General features: G+C 41.5%; 1 protein-coding gene across 7 annotated transcripts in view; it reads left to right on the top strand.

The window, feature by feature from the left end:
* LOC121434735 (cyclin-dependent kinase 14) overlaps positions 1-16,518 on the top strand; it is a 526,212-nt gene that overhangs the window by 117,521 nt on the left and 392,173 nt on the right. For 5 of the 7 annotated variants that reach the window (XM_041633665.1, XM_041633666.1, XM_041633668.1 and 2 more), the window contains one exon: positions 5,721-5,966. In XM_041633665.1, the coding sequence (XP_041489599.1) occupies positions 5,721-5,966 (246 nt within the window). Of the gene's footprint in view, positions 1-3,208; positions 3,305-3,377; positions 3,498-5,720; positions 5,967-16,518 lie in introns of those variants that run through there. The other 2 variants (XM_041633669.1, XM_041633671.1) reach the window with 2 other exon arrangements.

Genomic DNA, 16,518 nt, shown 5'->3' on the forward strand with positions numbered 1-16,518 from the left:
AAGGCAGACACAGGCCCAGCATGGTGACTGAGTGGGCACAAAGGCTCTCTGCTCACAAATGACAGCTGCTGGGTGACAGAAAGTCAGGTTCCTTCTCTGGAGTGATACGGGGTACATCAGCATCCTCAGGAGTGGTTGATCAACACAAATGGATTGCACCTTTCTTTCAACATGTTGTTGGTGTTTGTGTTGCTGTTGGTGTTGCTGCTGCTATTGTTGTTGTTGTTGCTGTTGTTATTGGTGTTGTTGTTATTGTTGCTGTTGTTGTTACTGGTGTTGTTGTTATGGGTGTTGTTGCTGTTTTTGTTGGTGTTGCTGTTATTATTGTTGTTGCTGGTGTTGTTGCTGCTGCATTTTTTTGTTGGTGTGGTTGTTGTTGTTGGTGGTGGATTTTTATCTTATAAGAAAGAAAGGACACAAAGTTGGTGGGGAGGGAAACAGGGAGGAGATGGGAGGAGCTGGAGGAGCTGGAGGAGCTAGAGGATAGTAGAGAATATGATAAAATATATGATATGACATTCTCAAAAAACAACAAAAAAGATAAGTGGGCCATACTTATTCAGATGAATATCTCTATGTGTGGTTTCAGCTCTCACCTAGATCAAAAATTGAAGTTCTGCTGACTTCACTGGAAGAAAAGAAAATAAGTTTATTCGGGTATTGATGATGATTTCTTCTTTTTAAGTGTTTTCAAGTGCCACGCGTCCCTGCTTATGTAACTCTTGTCACCTCTGTTTGTGAATGCAGTGTGAAGCACTGCAGCTGGAGAAAATAGATTCTTAATTCCCATTAGTGTTGGCATGTCTTGTTCTCACACGGGGCGATAGTGTGCTTGTTTACCGTGATCCGCCTCAGGCGCATGTACCCAAGATGTTTTCTCCTGGCCCCAAGATTTGAGAAGACCACTTTGAAACCATAGAAGCATCCTGTTCCTCATGACTTTGTAAGCAAATATTAGTTAGATTCTTCAAGAGGACCTCTGAAGACAAATTGGTTTTGAGAGTTGTCAAACGAATATAAGATAAAGTCATCGCCCTATGGAGGAGATAGATTGTTAAGATAGTTAATTAAAAGGAAGCGTTGCAATATAAGGACACAAAATATAGCAGATTAAATGCAGTCGCTGAAGGGATTCTTAATAAAGCTGGCTAAGTGTCTGAATCATCAAGGGCTTCTGGGCAGAGGGAATTTTTAGCACAGTTGTGGCTTCCCTTGGGAGGAAGGCCACTGCCAAAGTCTATGCATCAAATGGTAAAAGCTGCTGATCTATGGAATGGCCCAAGTCTCCTGTGCCTGGAGCAGCTTCAGTGGGCTGTCTTTGTACATGGCCAAGCACTCATAGTCTTAAAAATATGTGTCGCTAATACAATCAATTAAAATTAATTTAGGTCTGGAGAAATGGCTTAGTGGTTAAAAGTGCTCATTGCTCTTGTATAGGACCAGTGTTTGGTTTCCAGCACCCATGTTAGGCGGCTCACAGCAGCCCATAACCAGCTCTGAGGTGCTTGACCTCTGTGGGTACCCACATATGTCTTCTCTGTCTCTCCCCTCCCCCCCCTCTCTCTCACACACACACACTCACACATTTGTTCTCTCAGTGTCTCTTTCATACTCTCTCACACACATATATAAATATTTAAATCTTTAACATTTTTCTTTCTCCATATTTAATCTCTGATTACTGACTTAATCAAATTGCCCTCCTTTCACAGACTAATTTCCATGATTCTAACATACTTCATAAACTCTAAATAAAGCACATAACATGAAGATGGTTGTTGTAAATATGATTGCCATATTTATGCATGTCCTATTCTAAACACTGATACTAAGGGTTGGATTCGTTTCATTTTTGGAACCTTCCTAAGCATTATAGATTTACTCACTTAGCATGCCTCCCCAGGAAGTTGAGTAACAATCTTTTCTTGTGTGTTCTTGGGATTGTGTTATCTTTATAGTTGTACAGTAGCATGTACTTACTCACTTAGCATGCCTCCCCAGGAAGCTTAGTAACAATCTTTTCTTGTGTGTTCTTGGTATTATGTTATCTTTATAGTTGTACAGTAGCATAGGTTATGGAATCTTAGTTGTTAATCATTGGGGGTCTTAGCTGTCTTATCAAAACTAAGTGACTCAGACTTGAACCACAGAATGGAAGCCAAACTGAGTTCTCTTCTTAGGGGTTATTTCACATATATTGTTAAACGTTAACTTGTTTTAAAGACTGCCTTCCATATGTGGGTGTTTCTTTGCGCAGTTTGTTGTCTGTCTCACGGATGTGCACTTTGGAATATGTCATTTGGGGAACATTGCCTGTCCTTCACGGCACTGTCATATTGCCCTGGTCATTATTCCCCGAGCAGACCATGTTACTCTTGTGTCTAAACTGGCACCACCCGCTTGTCCCCCTCTTCCACCCCACCCCACCTGACCCGTGAGCATCCTTCCATGTCTTTGGTAAATTTCCTGCTTGGTCTAGCACTACTTGGCCGTTCAGCATTTTCTGTGTTAAAATTGGTTATATTGGATTGGATTCATCCTTTCCTATTGTAATTGCTATTCCTACTTTAGTGGCTTTTGTCATCTGAAATCACATTGAACTCATGCTTTTTCGGTAACTCATTCGATTTAAACACAATATTATGTTTCTTTTTGATAGTTGAATAACCCACCACTGTATCATCAGTGGGAGCTCTGTTAGGCCGATTCTCTTATCCGACTAACGTTCTTGTGCTATTTTAAAAAGGCCTCTAGCTTTCCAGTCAATAGCTGGATGTTTCCTAGGCTCCATTTCTCTTGATTCTTCTTTAATCTCTTCTCCCACCCACCACCGACACTTATGTCCTGTGAGCTGGAAGCTATTTTTTTCAGTGGGAGCTATAACATCAGCCAGAATACAGGCACGCAGTGGGATGAGCTGGAAATGGATGAAAGGGTTACTGTTTACGGGCTGGAGAAGTCTCCTCTGCGAGGTGTGGGGTTCTGTTTCTGACTCTTCTTACTTATAAGGTTATATCTGTGATCACGATTCATACTTGCTAACAGATTACGGAGGGGCTCACAGGAAGATGTGGGTGCAGGGGGATAGCACCTACGTGTAACCTGTCATCCAGGCCTCTTCTGCTGGGTCTGTATCACTCAATGGTTTCATGCTAAGAGCTAGTGGAAATTACAGCTTCCCGCAAGGCGTGGGCATTGCGATTATTTCACCTTGCTGGGTCCTTCTCTGAACCAGAGTTCTTTAATTCGGGGTCTCCAGGAGAACTCCCACAGGAGTGTGTGAGGGCAGCAGAGCTGAGCCCAGGTATGTCAGGAGGACCCGAGTGAGCTTGGCTTTCTGTTGTGCTCATAGACAACAGATCATGTTGGGCAGATCACGTTTAAGTCCTGTGTCCTAAATACTGGAAACATGAAACCTACCTAGAAGAGTTTCTTTGTGCTATGTGGAAAACTCAGTGTACATTTCTTCCCTTGATGAAGATGCGTGCACAGAGAAGGTATGGTTACCTGTATGTTTTGTGGCAGCCTGGCTGAACTGGAGACCAGATAAATTTGGTATGACCTTAATTATGTGGAGAAACTTGTTGATGAGCTTTGTAACTCGTGAAGCTACAGTTGATGATGCCCAGTACATAGCCATATATAGTGACAGCAATCGTGACAACCGTTGCTTACTTCCGCCTGGATTTGATACAGTGTATCAAATTTGTTTAGTGGTCTATGCGGCAGTGTTTTTGCTTGTTTGTTTTTGTTCTTTTTGTAGGTTCTGCTCAGGTATCAGAATGCTTCAGGCTGTTTCAGCAAAGTGCACATAATAGGTTTTTACCCTTGGGTAACAGTCCCTCACAGGCACTGGCTTATTATTCACAGTTTCAATAGCGTTTCTTTGCCTGGGATCTTACCAGGCTGAAGTCAGGGTGTTGTCTGGGTGGTGGCTTTCACCTGGAGCTCAACGTCCTCTTCCTTGTTGACAGAACTAGTTTTACTGTGTGTGCAGGTCTGTGGTCCCCATTTTCCTGGCAGTTGTCAGGCCAAGACTGTGATATACCTTATGGTTGTATCACTCAGTTCTCAGCGTGGTCATGGCTGCCTTTCAGACTAGCCGGCCCTGAGCGTTCTGTCTTTCTTGGTTTTGGAGGGCTCTCCTAGCTTTGTTCACCCCACCAGGTAATCTAGTGTTTGTATATAAAACAATATTATCATATGACATCATATTATATTTGCATAGAAAAGGGAGAGGATTATTCAAAGGCAAGAGATTCAGATATTGTTTTAGAGTCCACCTATTAAAACCTTCAGCAGAAGGATCTTGATGATAGCTATTTATGAACATATGTATTTGTTATCTTTGTAGCAGCATTGTGCTTTTTAAACAATAGCTTTTGGATGAATGTCTTGAAGCCTTAGCTTTTTTTTTTTTTAAATAAAATATAATGATTAGTTATTTGGATGAATCTTTTGTATAAGATTTATTACAAGAAGACTGAGCATGACTGGAGATAGGCTGTAATACCATGGTGTGGCCCTGCCTTCCATGGACTTAGCCAAAGGATTGTTGAGGCTTAGATGCAGGAGGGAAGGCTCAGCAGTGAAGAGCACTTGCTGCTCTTGCAGGGGACCTGGGATGTTCCCAGCATCCACTTTGCAGCTTCCAAGTGTTTGCAGCTCCAGTTCCAACATCATCTTCTGGGCTCTGTGGGCACTGAGCATGCATGTGGCGCATATACATAATATGCAGGCAAAATATGCATACATCTAAACTAAAATAAAAAATCTTAAAAAGAGAAGTAATGCCTCTCACATATGGTCTGCTAGTAGGGTGCCTGAAGAGCGTGGTACTGCAAAACTACTGTGGCAGGCTGATTTATTTCCAATTCAAGTAACGGCAGTCTAGATTAAAAGAAATTGAGGTTGTCTTTTCCATTTCTTTGTCAGTCTACGTAGATGTTTGTCAAGTTTTAACGTTGTTTTTAATTTTTATTCATTAGTGTTTTTTATTTCCATTTTGATATTGAATTATTATTTAATTTTATTCTTATTTTAGATTTCATCCACTCCTCTAAGTATCTTAAGATTGATTCAAAGCTTATATCTTTATATCGTTCTTCTTTCCTGCGTTCTTTTAGTATTATATGTTTATGTATATGTATTTTATATGTATATATACTATATATTACATATATTAGCATTGCATGTTTATGAATTTGTCAAGTGGAGTGAAGTCAATCAAGATGGTGGAAATTTTCAACCTGCATCTTCAGAGGTAAACGTTTGAAACAAAGTAGCCCCATCCTCCTTAGCTTTCTTTAGCTCCTGCTTCTGTCAGCTCCTGCTGTGGTCAGTAGGTACCCATCCCATCCCTGCTAACTGTGGCTTTGTTTGTTTGTTTGTTTTGTGAAATGGGTTTTCCACTCCTTTCATGATTTAGAAATACCCATTTGCAGTCAGATGATAAAACCTGAGCATTCAGAACCTTGTAGGATACACGGCCTATGCCATAAGGTATTTTTGTTTGTTTTTTATTAGGTAGATAAATTTTCTTTTTTTTTAACGTGCAAACTGCGAATCTACACAGAACAGTTATAAGTAATTTTCTGTATTGTGAATACAGCTCATAAAGTGGGCTTTTCTGAGTTGAAACGCGCCCTGGCCAGATCAGTGCGTGTAGTGATTGCGTTGTTTCAGTGAGGCTCACTCAAGTCATCCCTTCTCTATTCCAGATATGTGTCACAAAGATGTCTACACGGAACTGCCAGGGGACAGATTCAGTGATCAAGCACCTGGACACCATCCCTGAGGACAAAAAAGTCAGAGTCCAGAGGACGCAGAGCACCTTCGACCCATTCGAGAAGCCTGCCAACCAAGTCAAAAGGGTGCATTCTGAGAATAATGCCTGCATTAACTTCAAGTCCTCCTTGGCTGGCAAAGAGTCACCCAAAGTGCGGCGGCACTCCAGCCCCAGCTCGGTAAGGACCCCCCCCCATATATCAGGGGGTACCCGGAAGGACTAGCCTTCAACACAGCTGCACAATGTGCGGATGACGGCAGGTGGTGTTTGTAGTGAGAGTTTATGCATTTTCTCTCATGGTTGAATATTTTGGAAGAGAGAAAACTAGACAAAGACTCTATTGAGTTAAGAGTGCCCAGCAAGCAAATATGAAATCATTTAACTTATTTTTAGAAATAAAACAAAACAAATACCTTTTTCTTTAAAAAAAAATAAGATTGTTTGGCCGGGCGGTGGTAGCACACGCCTTTAATCCCAGCACTCGGGAGGGAGAGGCAGGCGGATCTCTGTGAGTCTGAAGCCAGCCTGGTCTACAAAGTGAGTTCCAGGACAGGCTCCAAAGCTACAGAGAAACCCTGTCTCAGAAAACCACTCAAAAAAAAATTGTTTTTGGAGTTAGAAAAATTTATCATTGCAAACCCTTTGTATTTCACTCTCTTAGAGATGTCTGTGGACGTGCCTGTGCTCGTGAGAAGTTTTCTAAGTCGGCAGGTTCACAAAGCATTTCAGAGAAGAATGAGCGCTGTCCAGGTGTCGTCTCACAGTTTGCTCCCGATGGAAATATTTTAGCATTTAACAGCTAGGCGTTGATCCTCAGAGGGAAAGGCCACTCATTTTCAGGAAACCCTCGACTCAAAGCCAAGGCAGTTCTTGGCTTTGGACTAAAGTATTTGCCTTAGTTTGAGTGTAGTGAATCCAGTAGACTGTGTGGCCTCAGAAAGAGACGTTTACTTTCCTCCTCCTAGAGCTGAGAAGTCCTGGGTGTTGAGCCTGTGGGACCACCACAGGTTTCACTCATGAGGGCAACGACCAGATGAGCCCCTTGCCTTCGCCAGCTCTCACCTCTGTCTAGTACCGCTTCCCTGGGATGGGGTATTTTCAACATGCAGCTTGTCGAAGAGGCCTTTGCATCCAGGATGCTTGCTGCTTTTCACTCACAAAAATGTAATTGGAACTCAGACTTTCAGGGCTGGCTGGCACTTAGCGCTGTGAAAATATTTTGTGATCTTTTGAAACGGAATAATTTTCAGACTTTACCGACACTTACTAATCTTTGGACATTGATGCCCTAAGGGTTTAGAGAGTGGGAGGGAGATGGCAAGGAAGCTTGATTCTGTTACCTTCCTAAAAACACATGGCATTTAACAAGCGCTGAGCTCAAAGTTTCTGCGGGAACAGACCCAGCAAAGCCACTGAGCTGCTCCAGTAGCGTTGGCACTTAAGTTTCATTATGTTTTGTGCTACCGAGCAGATCCAGTGTCAATAAAGCAGAAGTAATAGTACTGCAGCCTCTCTGAAACTTGGTTTTGGAGCCCCAAACCCTCGCTTGTGATCGTCACTTGTTACTGTAAAGTGGGTTTGCCTGTCACAGCTCCACCATTGACTCCCCAGAGAACCTCCCGATCTAGTGTTATGGAAGAGAAACTGAGAGCTGTAGACAACAGTCAAGCTCCTACCATCTTAAGGCAAGTGTATACCATCTACTCTGTAGTTACCTGGTACCATATGTCAGCCTGTAATGGTTTGCAGAAATTATCATTCTAGATATTACATGAGTTAATCCCATGCCTTTCTTTGGGGACTTCTCTCAAATGACAAATCGAGTTACTTTTCTTGCCTTATGTAGAACGTTTTGGAATAAATTCTGCACAGGGTAGATTAACTAGAAGGAAGAGTTTGAGGAGGCCCAGGAAGAAGTGACATAGAGAAACAGAATTTAGGGATAATTAGTAATTTATGGGATAATAAGGAATATACAAAGTATTTTCTCCATTATATTTGTATCTATAAATACATGTATATAACATCTTAAGCTTACATTAATATATAGCATTTAGTAGTGTATTATAATACAGAAAGGATCCTGTACTATGATTACATTTCTAATTTTTATTACTTGTAATTGCATTTTCTTTTCACTTGTCCCCAACTAGTAAGGTTGGTAACACTGTTTCAACCTCAATAGCAATGTGTTAGTTTGATTATTTTATACCTGTGATAACCATAGGAAATCATGACCCATAAAAACCATTGGCACGGGGTTCTGTTATTTTTTGAATCATGTGATGGTATAGTTGTGATTGCTAGATCCGAGCACCCTTGCCCTGACACAGCGGTATTGATTTGTACCCTTCATCTTGTCATTATTTCAAACTATTGGTTAGTTAGAATTGTCCCTAGGAGTACAGTTGGAAAGACACCGTGATGAAGTGTGGCGGTATTTCTATTGTTATACACATGTTATATCCATGGGCACTCAGGGTACCACAGCCATCCTTAATTGTGGCTTTCTTGCAGTTAAGGGTGGTATGGTCCTGATCTTAAATGACTGCCTGGCTAAGACCATGTGTTAAAGGCTTGGATGCTATCCATGCCTCATTAAGTAGGACTCAAAGGAGGGAAACTGGGTCACTGGGCACGTGCCCTTAAGTGGTATTATTTGGACCACCCCTTCTACTTCTTGTTTTTCTTGTCTCTCAGTTTTCTGTCTCCCCCCTCCCACTTTCCTTCTTTCTTCACTCCCTTCCATCTCCTGCCCCATCCCAGATGCTATGGGGTAGCCAGGCCTTCTGTATGCTCCTGTCATTTGGTACTGGGCCATCCCAACTAAAAGCAATGGACTCTGGTGACCATGGACTGAAACCATGAGTCCACATAAGCCGTTCCTCTGGTGAGTTGTGTGTGTTAGATATTTTGTCAGGAGGCACGGGGCTCTCAGCCTTACACAAACAGTCCTTATGGAGAATGAAATCGAGTCTTCAGTGAAGTCAGTGGAGCTATGGCTGCATCACTGGGATGCACATCCCGGGATCCTCATGTCGTGTACAATAATACAGCCTCAACACCTATCCCTGCTTCTAGGGATGAGATTTCAACATAAGAGAGTTTACTGTGTCCCCATTTGGGCGGAACTTCAATCCATGGGGCTGTTTTCCTAGAGTAGTAGTAATAAGGGAAAGAGATGCTCAGTTCTCATCAGTTTAATTTAATTCTGGTTCTCCAGTAGCTACAGAATCTTAGATCAGTTTCATTATTGTTCCACCCCTTACATTCTTCATGTCCTAATGGGGTGTAGAATAGAATCAGTCTTATGATGGATCTGTTGGTTATAAACTTAGGTAATAAACGTCAAAAGCCAAAGAGTAAGCCTTCAGTGTTCTTGATATTTGTTACTGCTGTGTGAACAATGAAGTAGAGCTGCTGAGGTCCTGCCTTGCAAATGGCAGGGTGGCGAGCACTGTTCAGCTGCAGCGTCCACTCTTTCCATTACCCAGACCAATGTTCCCCTCCAGTGAGCCAGGCAATCGACAGCCCTTTGCACTTCTATGCTGTTTTTGAAGAATGCATTAACATTATCTCATTAAATCCAATGTCTCTGTGGAGTGTCCGTTGGCAGCTGCACCTTAGCCGTCTGTATTTCCAAGTCACCATGGTGCTTTTGAGTGCGCACTAAGTAGAGAAATGATAAGAAGGAAACGGTTGTCCCATAAGGCTGGTGTCCATCCGTTCATGCACCCGAGGTTGCAGAGCAGAGATAATGGTTAGGGTTGCCTGCATCTCCGTGTGTTCTAGTGTCTTCGTTTAAACAGGGCAGCATAATAAAGCTGTGTGGAGAAAGGCAATGAAAGACCCGATCTTTAATTTTAAGAGAGGGACCCCCTGCCCCACTCCTGCATTATTCTTGGTTTTGTTCGTTGGATAGGAGAGGTTTTACTCGTAGCCTCTTTAAATGCTTGGCATTTGGATTCCTTATTTATATGCGTGGTAATTGCACATCAGACTACTTTCCATGCTTAAAATAGAAGACTCACTTTGTAAGAACCTAATCCTCAAAGCTTAGACCATCTCATATAGTCCATGTTTCAAGGAACCATCCTTTCATAGACCAGAGCTGTTTTTAGAGGGGAATCACATGCCTTCGATCTGTCTTAGGAAGACTGTATGATTGATCTGCAAATTACAGGCTATTTTCACAATGTCTACAGATCAGTACCACAGGGCAAATAACTGATTGTTTTGCTGCTAAACGGGGCAAAGTATTAATTTTACGCCATTCCAGTGTTAATAGAATATACTTTAACCACAGCAGTTAATAAATCCAAATCCATTTAGTTAGATAAATAGACCATATGTGCCATTATTATTTTTTCTTACTTGTTTGTTTTTCTTTTAAATAAAATCAATATTGGTTTTTATAACATGAAAACTTTCACATTTTTACAGTTGCCTCTGCTCAGTTTTTAGGTAGTGTTACAGTGTCTCATTTGAAAGCAATCGCATATTCCAGGCAGATTGCACAGAGTGAAACATACAATGTTTAGTCAATCTTTGTGCCTCTCCCAAGAGACGAAAAACTGTTGTCTTCCATCTCTGCCAGTTCCTGTTTCCTAGTACTTGCTGTCAGTATACAGTAGCCAGGTGGGCCCTGCTAGGAGCAAAGGGGTGGTTTTCTGTAGCTACCTTTTCCTTTAGCTCAGATTCATTCTTAAAGGAGTCCAACAGCAGACATGAAGAGTTTCTCACTCGGATTTAAAATAATTTAGAGAGGAACTGTGAGCACAATATTTTCTCCATTGAAGATCATTTATACAAAGTTTAATATAGGTTTTAAATTTCTATTTAGAACTTGAGCTTGGGAGGGTGATGGTGAAGTGCGACATTCTCAAGCTGTTTCCTGGCGATGAGAAACGGGTGCGAATAGACCCACACAGGACTAGTCAAGTAGCTCAGAATGCAAATGTCCACTACATTTCACTTGTTCTTATGTGTTTTTTGAGAGAAGAAAAAGTAAAAACTCTTCAGTGTGATGTGTAATTTAACATATGTGTAAACAAAATACCATTAAAAATCTTGGATCTCCTTTACACATTCCCTTCCTGTCTGTGGTAAAATTTGAAGTATATTAGTCTGTCATCAAGCTGTCTATTTTTCTGTGACCTGCATTGCCCCTCCTCCCCACAATGTACCTCAGACCCTATCTACAGAGAAGATCCTCGAGAAGGTGATTGAGTTCACTTGCAGTCACGGGGCTGGGTCCTCTAACTAATGTTCTTATGAGCTGAGGGAGGGAGAGGAGAAGCAGGATGAGGACTCCAGCCAAAGAGAGGCGTCAGCAGGAACCAAACCTGCTGTCACCACCATCTTGATCTGCTGTCTTCCATAACTGGAAATGCCTTTTTGTTGTTGATGCTACCCAGGCTGCAGCATTTGAAAACCTCTGGGGAACTAATACATATCTAGAAAACAATGCTTTGCTATTAGTTAGGGTGTTTTCTTAAAATACTGTTCATAACCAAATTTTGCTATTTCCCCTCGTACTACGTGCTGAATGGGAACATCAAACAGATGAGTTTTGCTTTGAGGAAAAATGTGTTTAATTAAAACTCAGCAGATAGTCTTGGGAGAAAGTCATCTTTCTGGGAGATTCTCCTATTTATGCACTTAGACCAGAGTAAATGATGCCGAAAGTGTTGTACAGCCCTAGTTATTTCTGATTTCTGTGAAGACAAGAGTTCTACTTTTGGTCCATGCTTCATTAAAAATTTAGCAACATGTAACTATGGAGCTTGGTGTGGCTTTGGGGAACTGTCCTCTCATTGGATACTTTGATGGAGAAATGGGTTACTATGGTGTTCAACGCTATGGCAGATTGAATAACTGACCTGGAAAACGTCTTGCAGTCTCTGTTGCTGCCTTTGACACATTCATTCTGCCTGTGAAGATGCTCTGTCAGCATCTAGAGATACCTGGGTTTAATAATTGGGACCAGAAGATGATTCTCTTTATATCAGTATTGAAAATAAGAAGCAGAATTTGCCTATCTCATTTTTAAAGTAGATTCATACCTCCAAGTTACCAACCATGTCATATACACTTAGAAAAATTGATGTCATAATTGACAAATTAAATTTTTTTGCTTCCATCTTTGGAATTTTTGTTGTTTCTTTTTTGAGACACGATCTCACTATGTAGCTCTGGCTGCCCTAGATCTCACTATGCAGACCGGATTGACCTCAAAGTTACAGAGATCCTCCTGCCTCTGCCTCCCACGTGCACCTCAGCCTGGTTACAGAATAAGTTTCAGGACAGGTACCAAAGCTACAGAGAAACCCTGTCTCCAAAAAACTAACAAAACAAAGCAAAAACCCTCTTTCCACTCTCGAAATCCCCTTTCCAGTCTCACGACCTTTAGTCATACTCATTCCCATGTAAATATACATAATAAAGATTAGAAGCCAGAATCTGCATATGAGAGAGTATGTAGTTTTGTCTTTTGATATTGGATCAACTCAGTTAATATAGGGATTTCAGATCCATCATTTTTCCTTCTGGATTTGTAAAATTCTATTGTATATGTGCCTCGTTTTCTTTGTATTCACCAGTGTTTGGATGTCTACATTGTTGTGTTTTCTTGCTATTGTGAATGGAGAAACAATGAAATATTTGTGCCAGTGTCTCTGTGGCAGGGTGTAGAATGCTTTGGGTGCAGGAACTGTGGTGGCATAGCTGGGTCAAGTAGTAGTGATAATTCTTCTTCTTCTTCTTCTTCTTCTTCTTCTTCTTCTTCTTCTTCTCCTCCTCCTCCTCCTCCTCCTCCTCCTCCTCTCCTTCTCCTCTTCCTTCTCCTCTCCTTCTCCTTCTCCTCTTCCTTCTCCTCTCCTTCTCCTTCTCCTCTTCCTTCTCCTCTCCTTCTCCTTCTTCTCCTCCTCCTCCTCCTCCTCCTCCTCCTCCTCTTCTTCTTCTTCTTCTCCTCCTCCTCCTCCTTCTCCTCCTCCTCCTCCTCCTGCTCCTCCTCTCCTTCTCCTTCTCCTCTTCCTTCTCCTCTCCTTCTCCTTCTCCTCCTCCTCCCCCTCCTCCTTCTCCTCTCCTCCTCCTTCTCCTCTCCTTCTCCTCCTCCTCCTCCTCCCCCTCCTCCTCCTCCCCCTCCTCCTTCTCTCCTTCTCCTTCTCCTCTCCTTCTTCTCCTCCTCCTCCTCCCCCTCCTCTTCCTCTTCCTCCCCCTCCTCCTCCTCCTTCTTCTCTTCCTCCTCCTCCCCCTTCCCCTCCCCCTCCTCCTCTTCCTCCTCTCTAATTTCAGAGGTGCTGAGCCAGTTTATATTCCCACCAGCAGTGAATAGGGCTCCTCTTTTCCCATAACATCACTAGCATTAAATGTCTTTTTCCTTGATGGTAGCCATTCTTATTGGGGTGAGATGGAATCTCACAATTATTTTTATTTGCATTTTTCTGATGCCAAAGATGTTGAACCCTGTTAAACATATGTATTGCTCATTTGTCATTTTTCTTCCTTCTTTTTTTTATTTTTGGTCTTGAAAATTTGAAACATGTATATAAAACATGCTAGTTACTTCGTCCTCCTCCTTTCCAGCTCTGCCAGCCATACCCCCTTCCCTACACAACTCTTTTTTAAAATATTTATTTATTATGTATACAATATTCTGTCTGTGTGTATGCCTGAAGGCCAGAATACACAACTCTTCTTATGAATTCGTTAACTTGTTGTCTAGTGTCCAGCGGACTTTAACTGCATGTTTGTGAACCTGAATTTGAAACTAGGCATTAGAGATTGCTGACCTGCTCATCAGTAGGTACACCTGGCTACTATGTCTCTCCTTCTCCCACAACCTCTTTACTGGCAGTCGTTCACCACTAAGTGCAGGAGCCTGTGAGCACATTCTCTACTCACTGTTGGCTGGGCCTGGCTTGTAAACACCAATACAGTGGGCACAGCACTGTGAGTTTGTGATTGCCATGGCCTTGCCATGCTTAGAAGACCTCAGTTTGCAATCCTTTCCTTAGCTTTCAGATCATCCATTCATTCAGCCCCCACTTCCAAAACTATTTTTTGAACTTTAAAAGGGTGCTGTAACTGTCTTTAATCAGACAGTATTCTTAGTGTCTTGTGGAGTCATGGGTCTCTGCATTCACCTTCACTCACTACAGAGAAAAGCTTCTCTGACTAAGGGTGACAGTGGCCCTTGCGTGTGGGTATAAGTATAGATATTTAGAAGGTGCTTTGAATCTGTGCCATCTGAGCAGTAGGTTTCGCCCCCTCCCGGGGAGAAAAGTCTTCTACAGTCATGGGGTTTTGATCAGATGCATAGCATTAGGCCTGGATTTTCTCTTGTGAGCACACATCCCCAATCTAGTCAGAAGCAGTTGTTTATCTCCCATAAGAGCTGACCACTATTGTGCCAATGGGCACATCTTGACTGACAGGCTGGTTTCATGGTTCGTAGAGTCCACAGCTGGGTAAGATCACTAATGCTTTTACTCTTTCAACAGACCTCAGGACTCTCCAGCACCCCTGAAAGCTAGTCAGCAGGGAGCAGGCTCAAGCTCCTTATTTTGCATCCAAGGCATGTGATGCCTGTAGCAGTAGGGCCTCACCATCTAGTTTTTGTGAGCAACCAAGAGGGATGCCAAGAACCTGTTTCCCACACTTGGTAATAGGGTTTTTGTTTAGTGACTCATTATTTCCAAGAATGACCCTGTCTGGTCTTGGACAGTATTTGCCAAATATTTTATGCTTTTTATTGGGTTACTAGATTGTGGTTTTTCATACCTCCCTTGTTTTGACTATTTCTTCCCCCACCTTCTTGTCTCTCCCACCTTCGTTTGAACCTGTGCGCCCCAAGTTTCCCACCCTTTCCATGCTCATATATGTTCCTTCCGCCCCTCTTCCTTAAGGTGCCCTGCCCTGTGCAATGTCTCCTCTCTAGTTTTCTGCTTTCTAGAGGTTCTCCACATTAAACACATGGAACTGAGGAGTGGAGGGAAGCTAGGACATACACGTGGGAGAGAATATGCAGCGTTTGTCTTTTTGTCCCTGGGTTATTACCTCAGTACAAAATTTCAAGTTTCATTGACTTTCATACCAATCTCATGATGTCAGTTTTGTGTCTAGCAGGATAAAATTCCATTTGGTGTGTATACTCTATTTTCTTTACCCGTTCATCTGTTGATGAGCAACATTACCAAATGGGCCTGAGAACCCTGGGTGTTAAGGGGGAAAGAATGAAATTCAATCCCTACACCTTAGGCTGTCCAAAACTCAATTCCAAATGGTAGGGTTTCCCCCCTTCTTTATTTTCAGATATACTCTTTATTCTGCTTGTGAATCTTCATTTGAATCAACATTGTTGATCCCCCACATCACAAATCTGTGAACTTTTATTTGCCAAAGGTGGTTCACTTATGTTTATTGTAATCTTTGATGTAATTGGGCTTAAATTTATCTTTATTTGATGACTTACTTGGTGTATTTTTTTTTGAGAATCTTTTGTCTAATTTCCCTTTCCTTGCCTCTTTCTTTCTTTCTTTCTTTTTTGAATTTTCCCTTCATTCCTCAATTTATTTAAAATGTATACATCTTACTTGTATAAATGTAGCAAAGACTTTTAAGATGTAAGAAAAATACTAAAATTTGTGACTTTGGAGTTATTTAGTGTCTACTCTCTGTTCTAATTGATTCAAGAATTCTCAACATGATTCATTCTCTGTCTCTCTCTCTCTCTCTCTCTCTCTCTCTCTCTCTCTCTCTCTCTGCCTTCTTGTACTTCTTGCACTAGTCCAGCCAAGCCTTATGATGCCGTACTGTTGAGGTTATCGAGGTTAATGCCTTGATTATTTGCCTCAGGTGATAAAAGTTGCAATGTCTACATATCTCTCACTGGGTACAAAAACTGCTGCACTATTAGTGATACAAATCATTGCCTCTTTTTGTTTGTTTGTTTTGTTTTGTTTTGAGGCAGGGTCTCTCTACATAACTCTGACCTGGAACTTACAATGCAGACTAGGCTGGCCTCAAACTTACCGAGATCCCTCTATTTCTGTCTCTGGAGGGCTAACCACACCCAGCCAAATCACTTCTTATTAACTTTATAAAATATTCCTTGCCATTTTGTTAACTCTGATTAACTTTTCTATGTAGATATAGTTGTTCCTTGAAGTGTCTGGTGAGAATTTTTTTCAAACCTGAGTTTATTGCTGTTTTAACTATACCTTTTTTCTCATTCAATACTCACTAAATGTTTTTTTATGCTGGTTAAATATTGATCATACAGTAACTTCAAAGCCATGCTTACCTTTTTACTGATAGCCCTGTTATAAGAGTTTTAGTTCCACTGTCCATTAAACTCCATGCTTCTCTTTCTTGGTTTCATCTTTTGTGAACTGTGACTTTAGGATTTGTACTAATGTTTTTATTTGAGAAACCTGCCAGCTTATTCTATTTCGTTCGCTTGCTTCTGTTGATTGGATCAAAAAAGCCATAGTATAATTATATTTTCATTAAAATAAAACTGTTAAGAAAAAAAGCCATGGTTATAACCTTAGGTTTAATTGCATTTTTCTGATGACTAGGGATGCTGAATGCAGTTATAAATATTTGTTGGCCATTTGTAATTGTACATTGTCGTTTTTGTAGATGTTGGCTGAGTCTTTGCTTGGCCCTTCTAACTCAGTGACCTCATTCTCCTCTATCCTTTCTGTTTTTATAAAATTAAGTCT

The sequence above is a fragment of the Microtus oregoni genome, unplaced genomic scaffold, assembly GCF_018167655.1.
Source record: "Microtus oregoni isolate MIOR12 unplaced genomic scaffold, Mior012 000044F_ref0000062, whole genome shotgun sequence".
Taxonomy (NCBI): Eukaryota; Metazoa; Chordata; class Mammalia; order Rodentia; family Cricetidae; genus Microtus; species Microtus oregoni.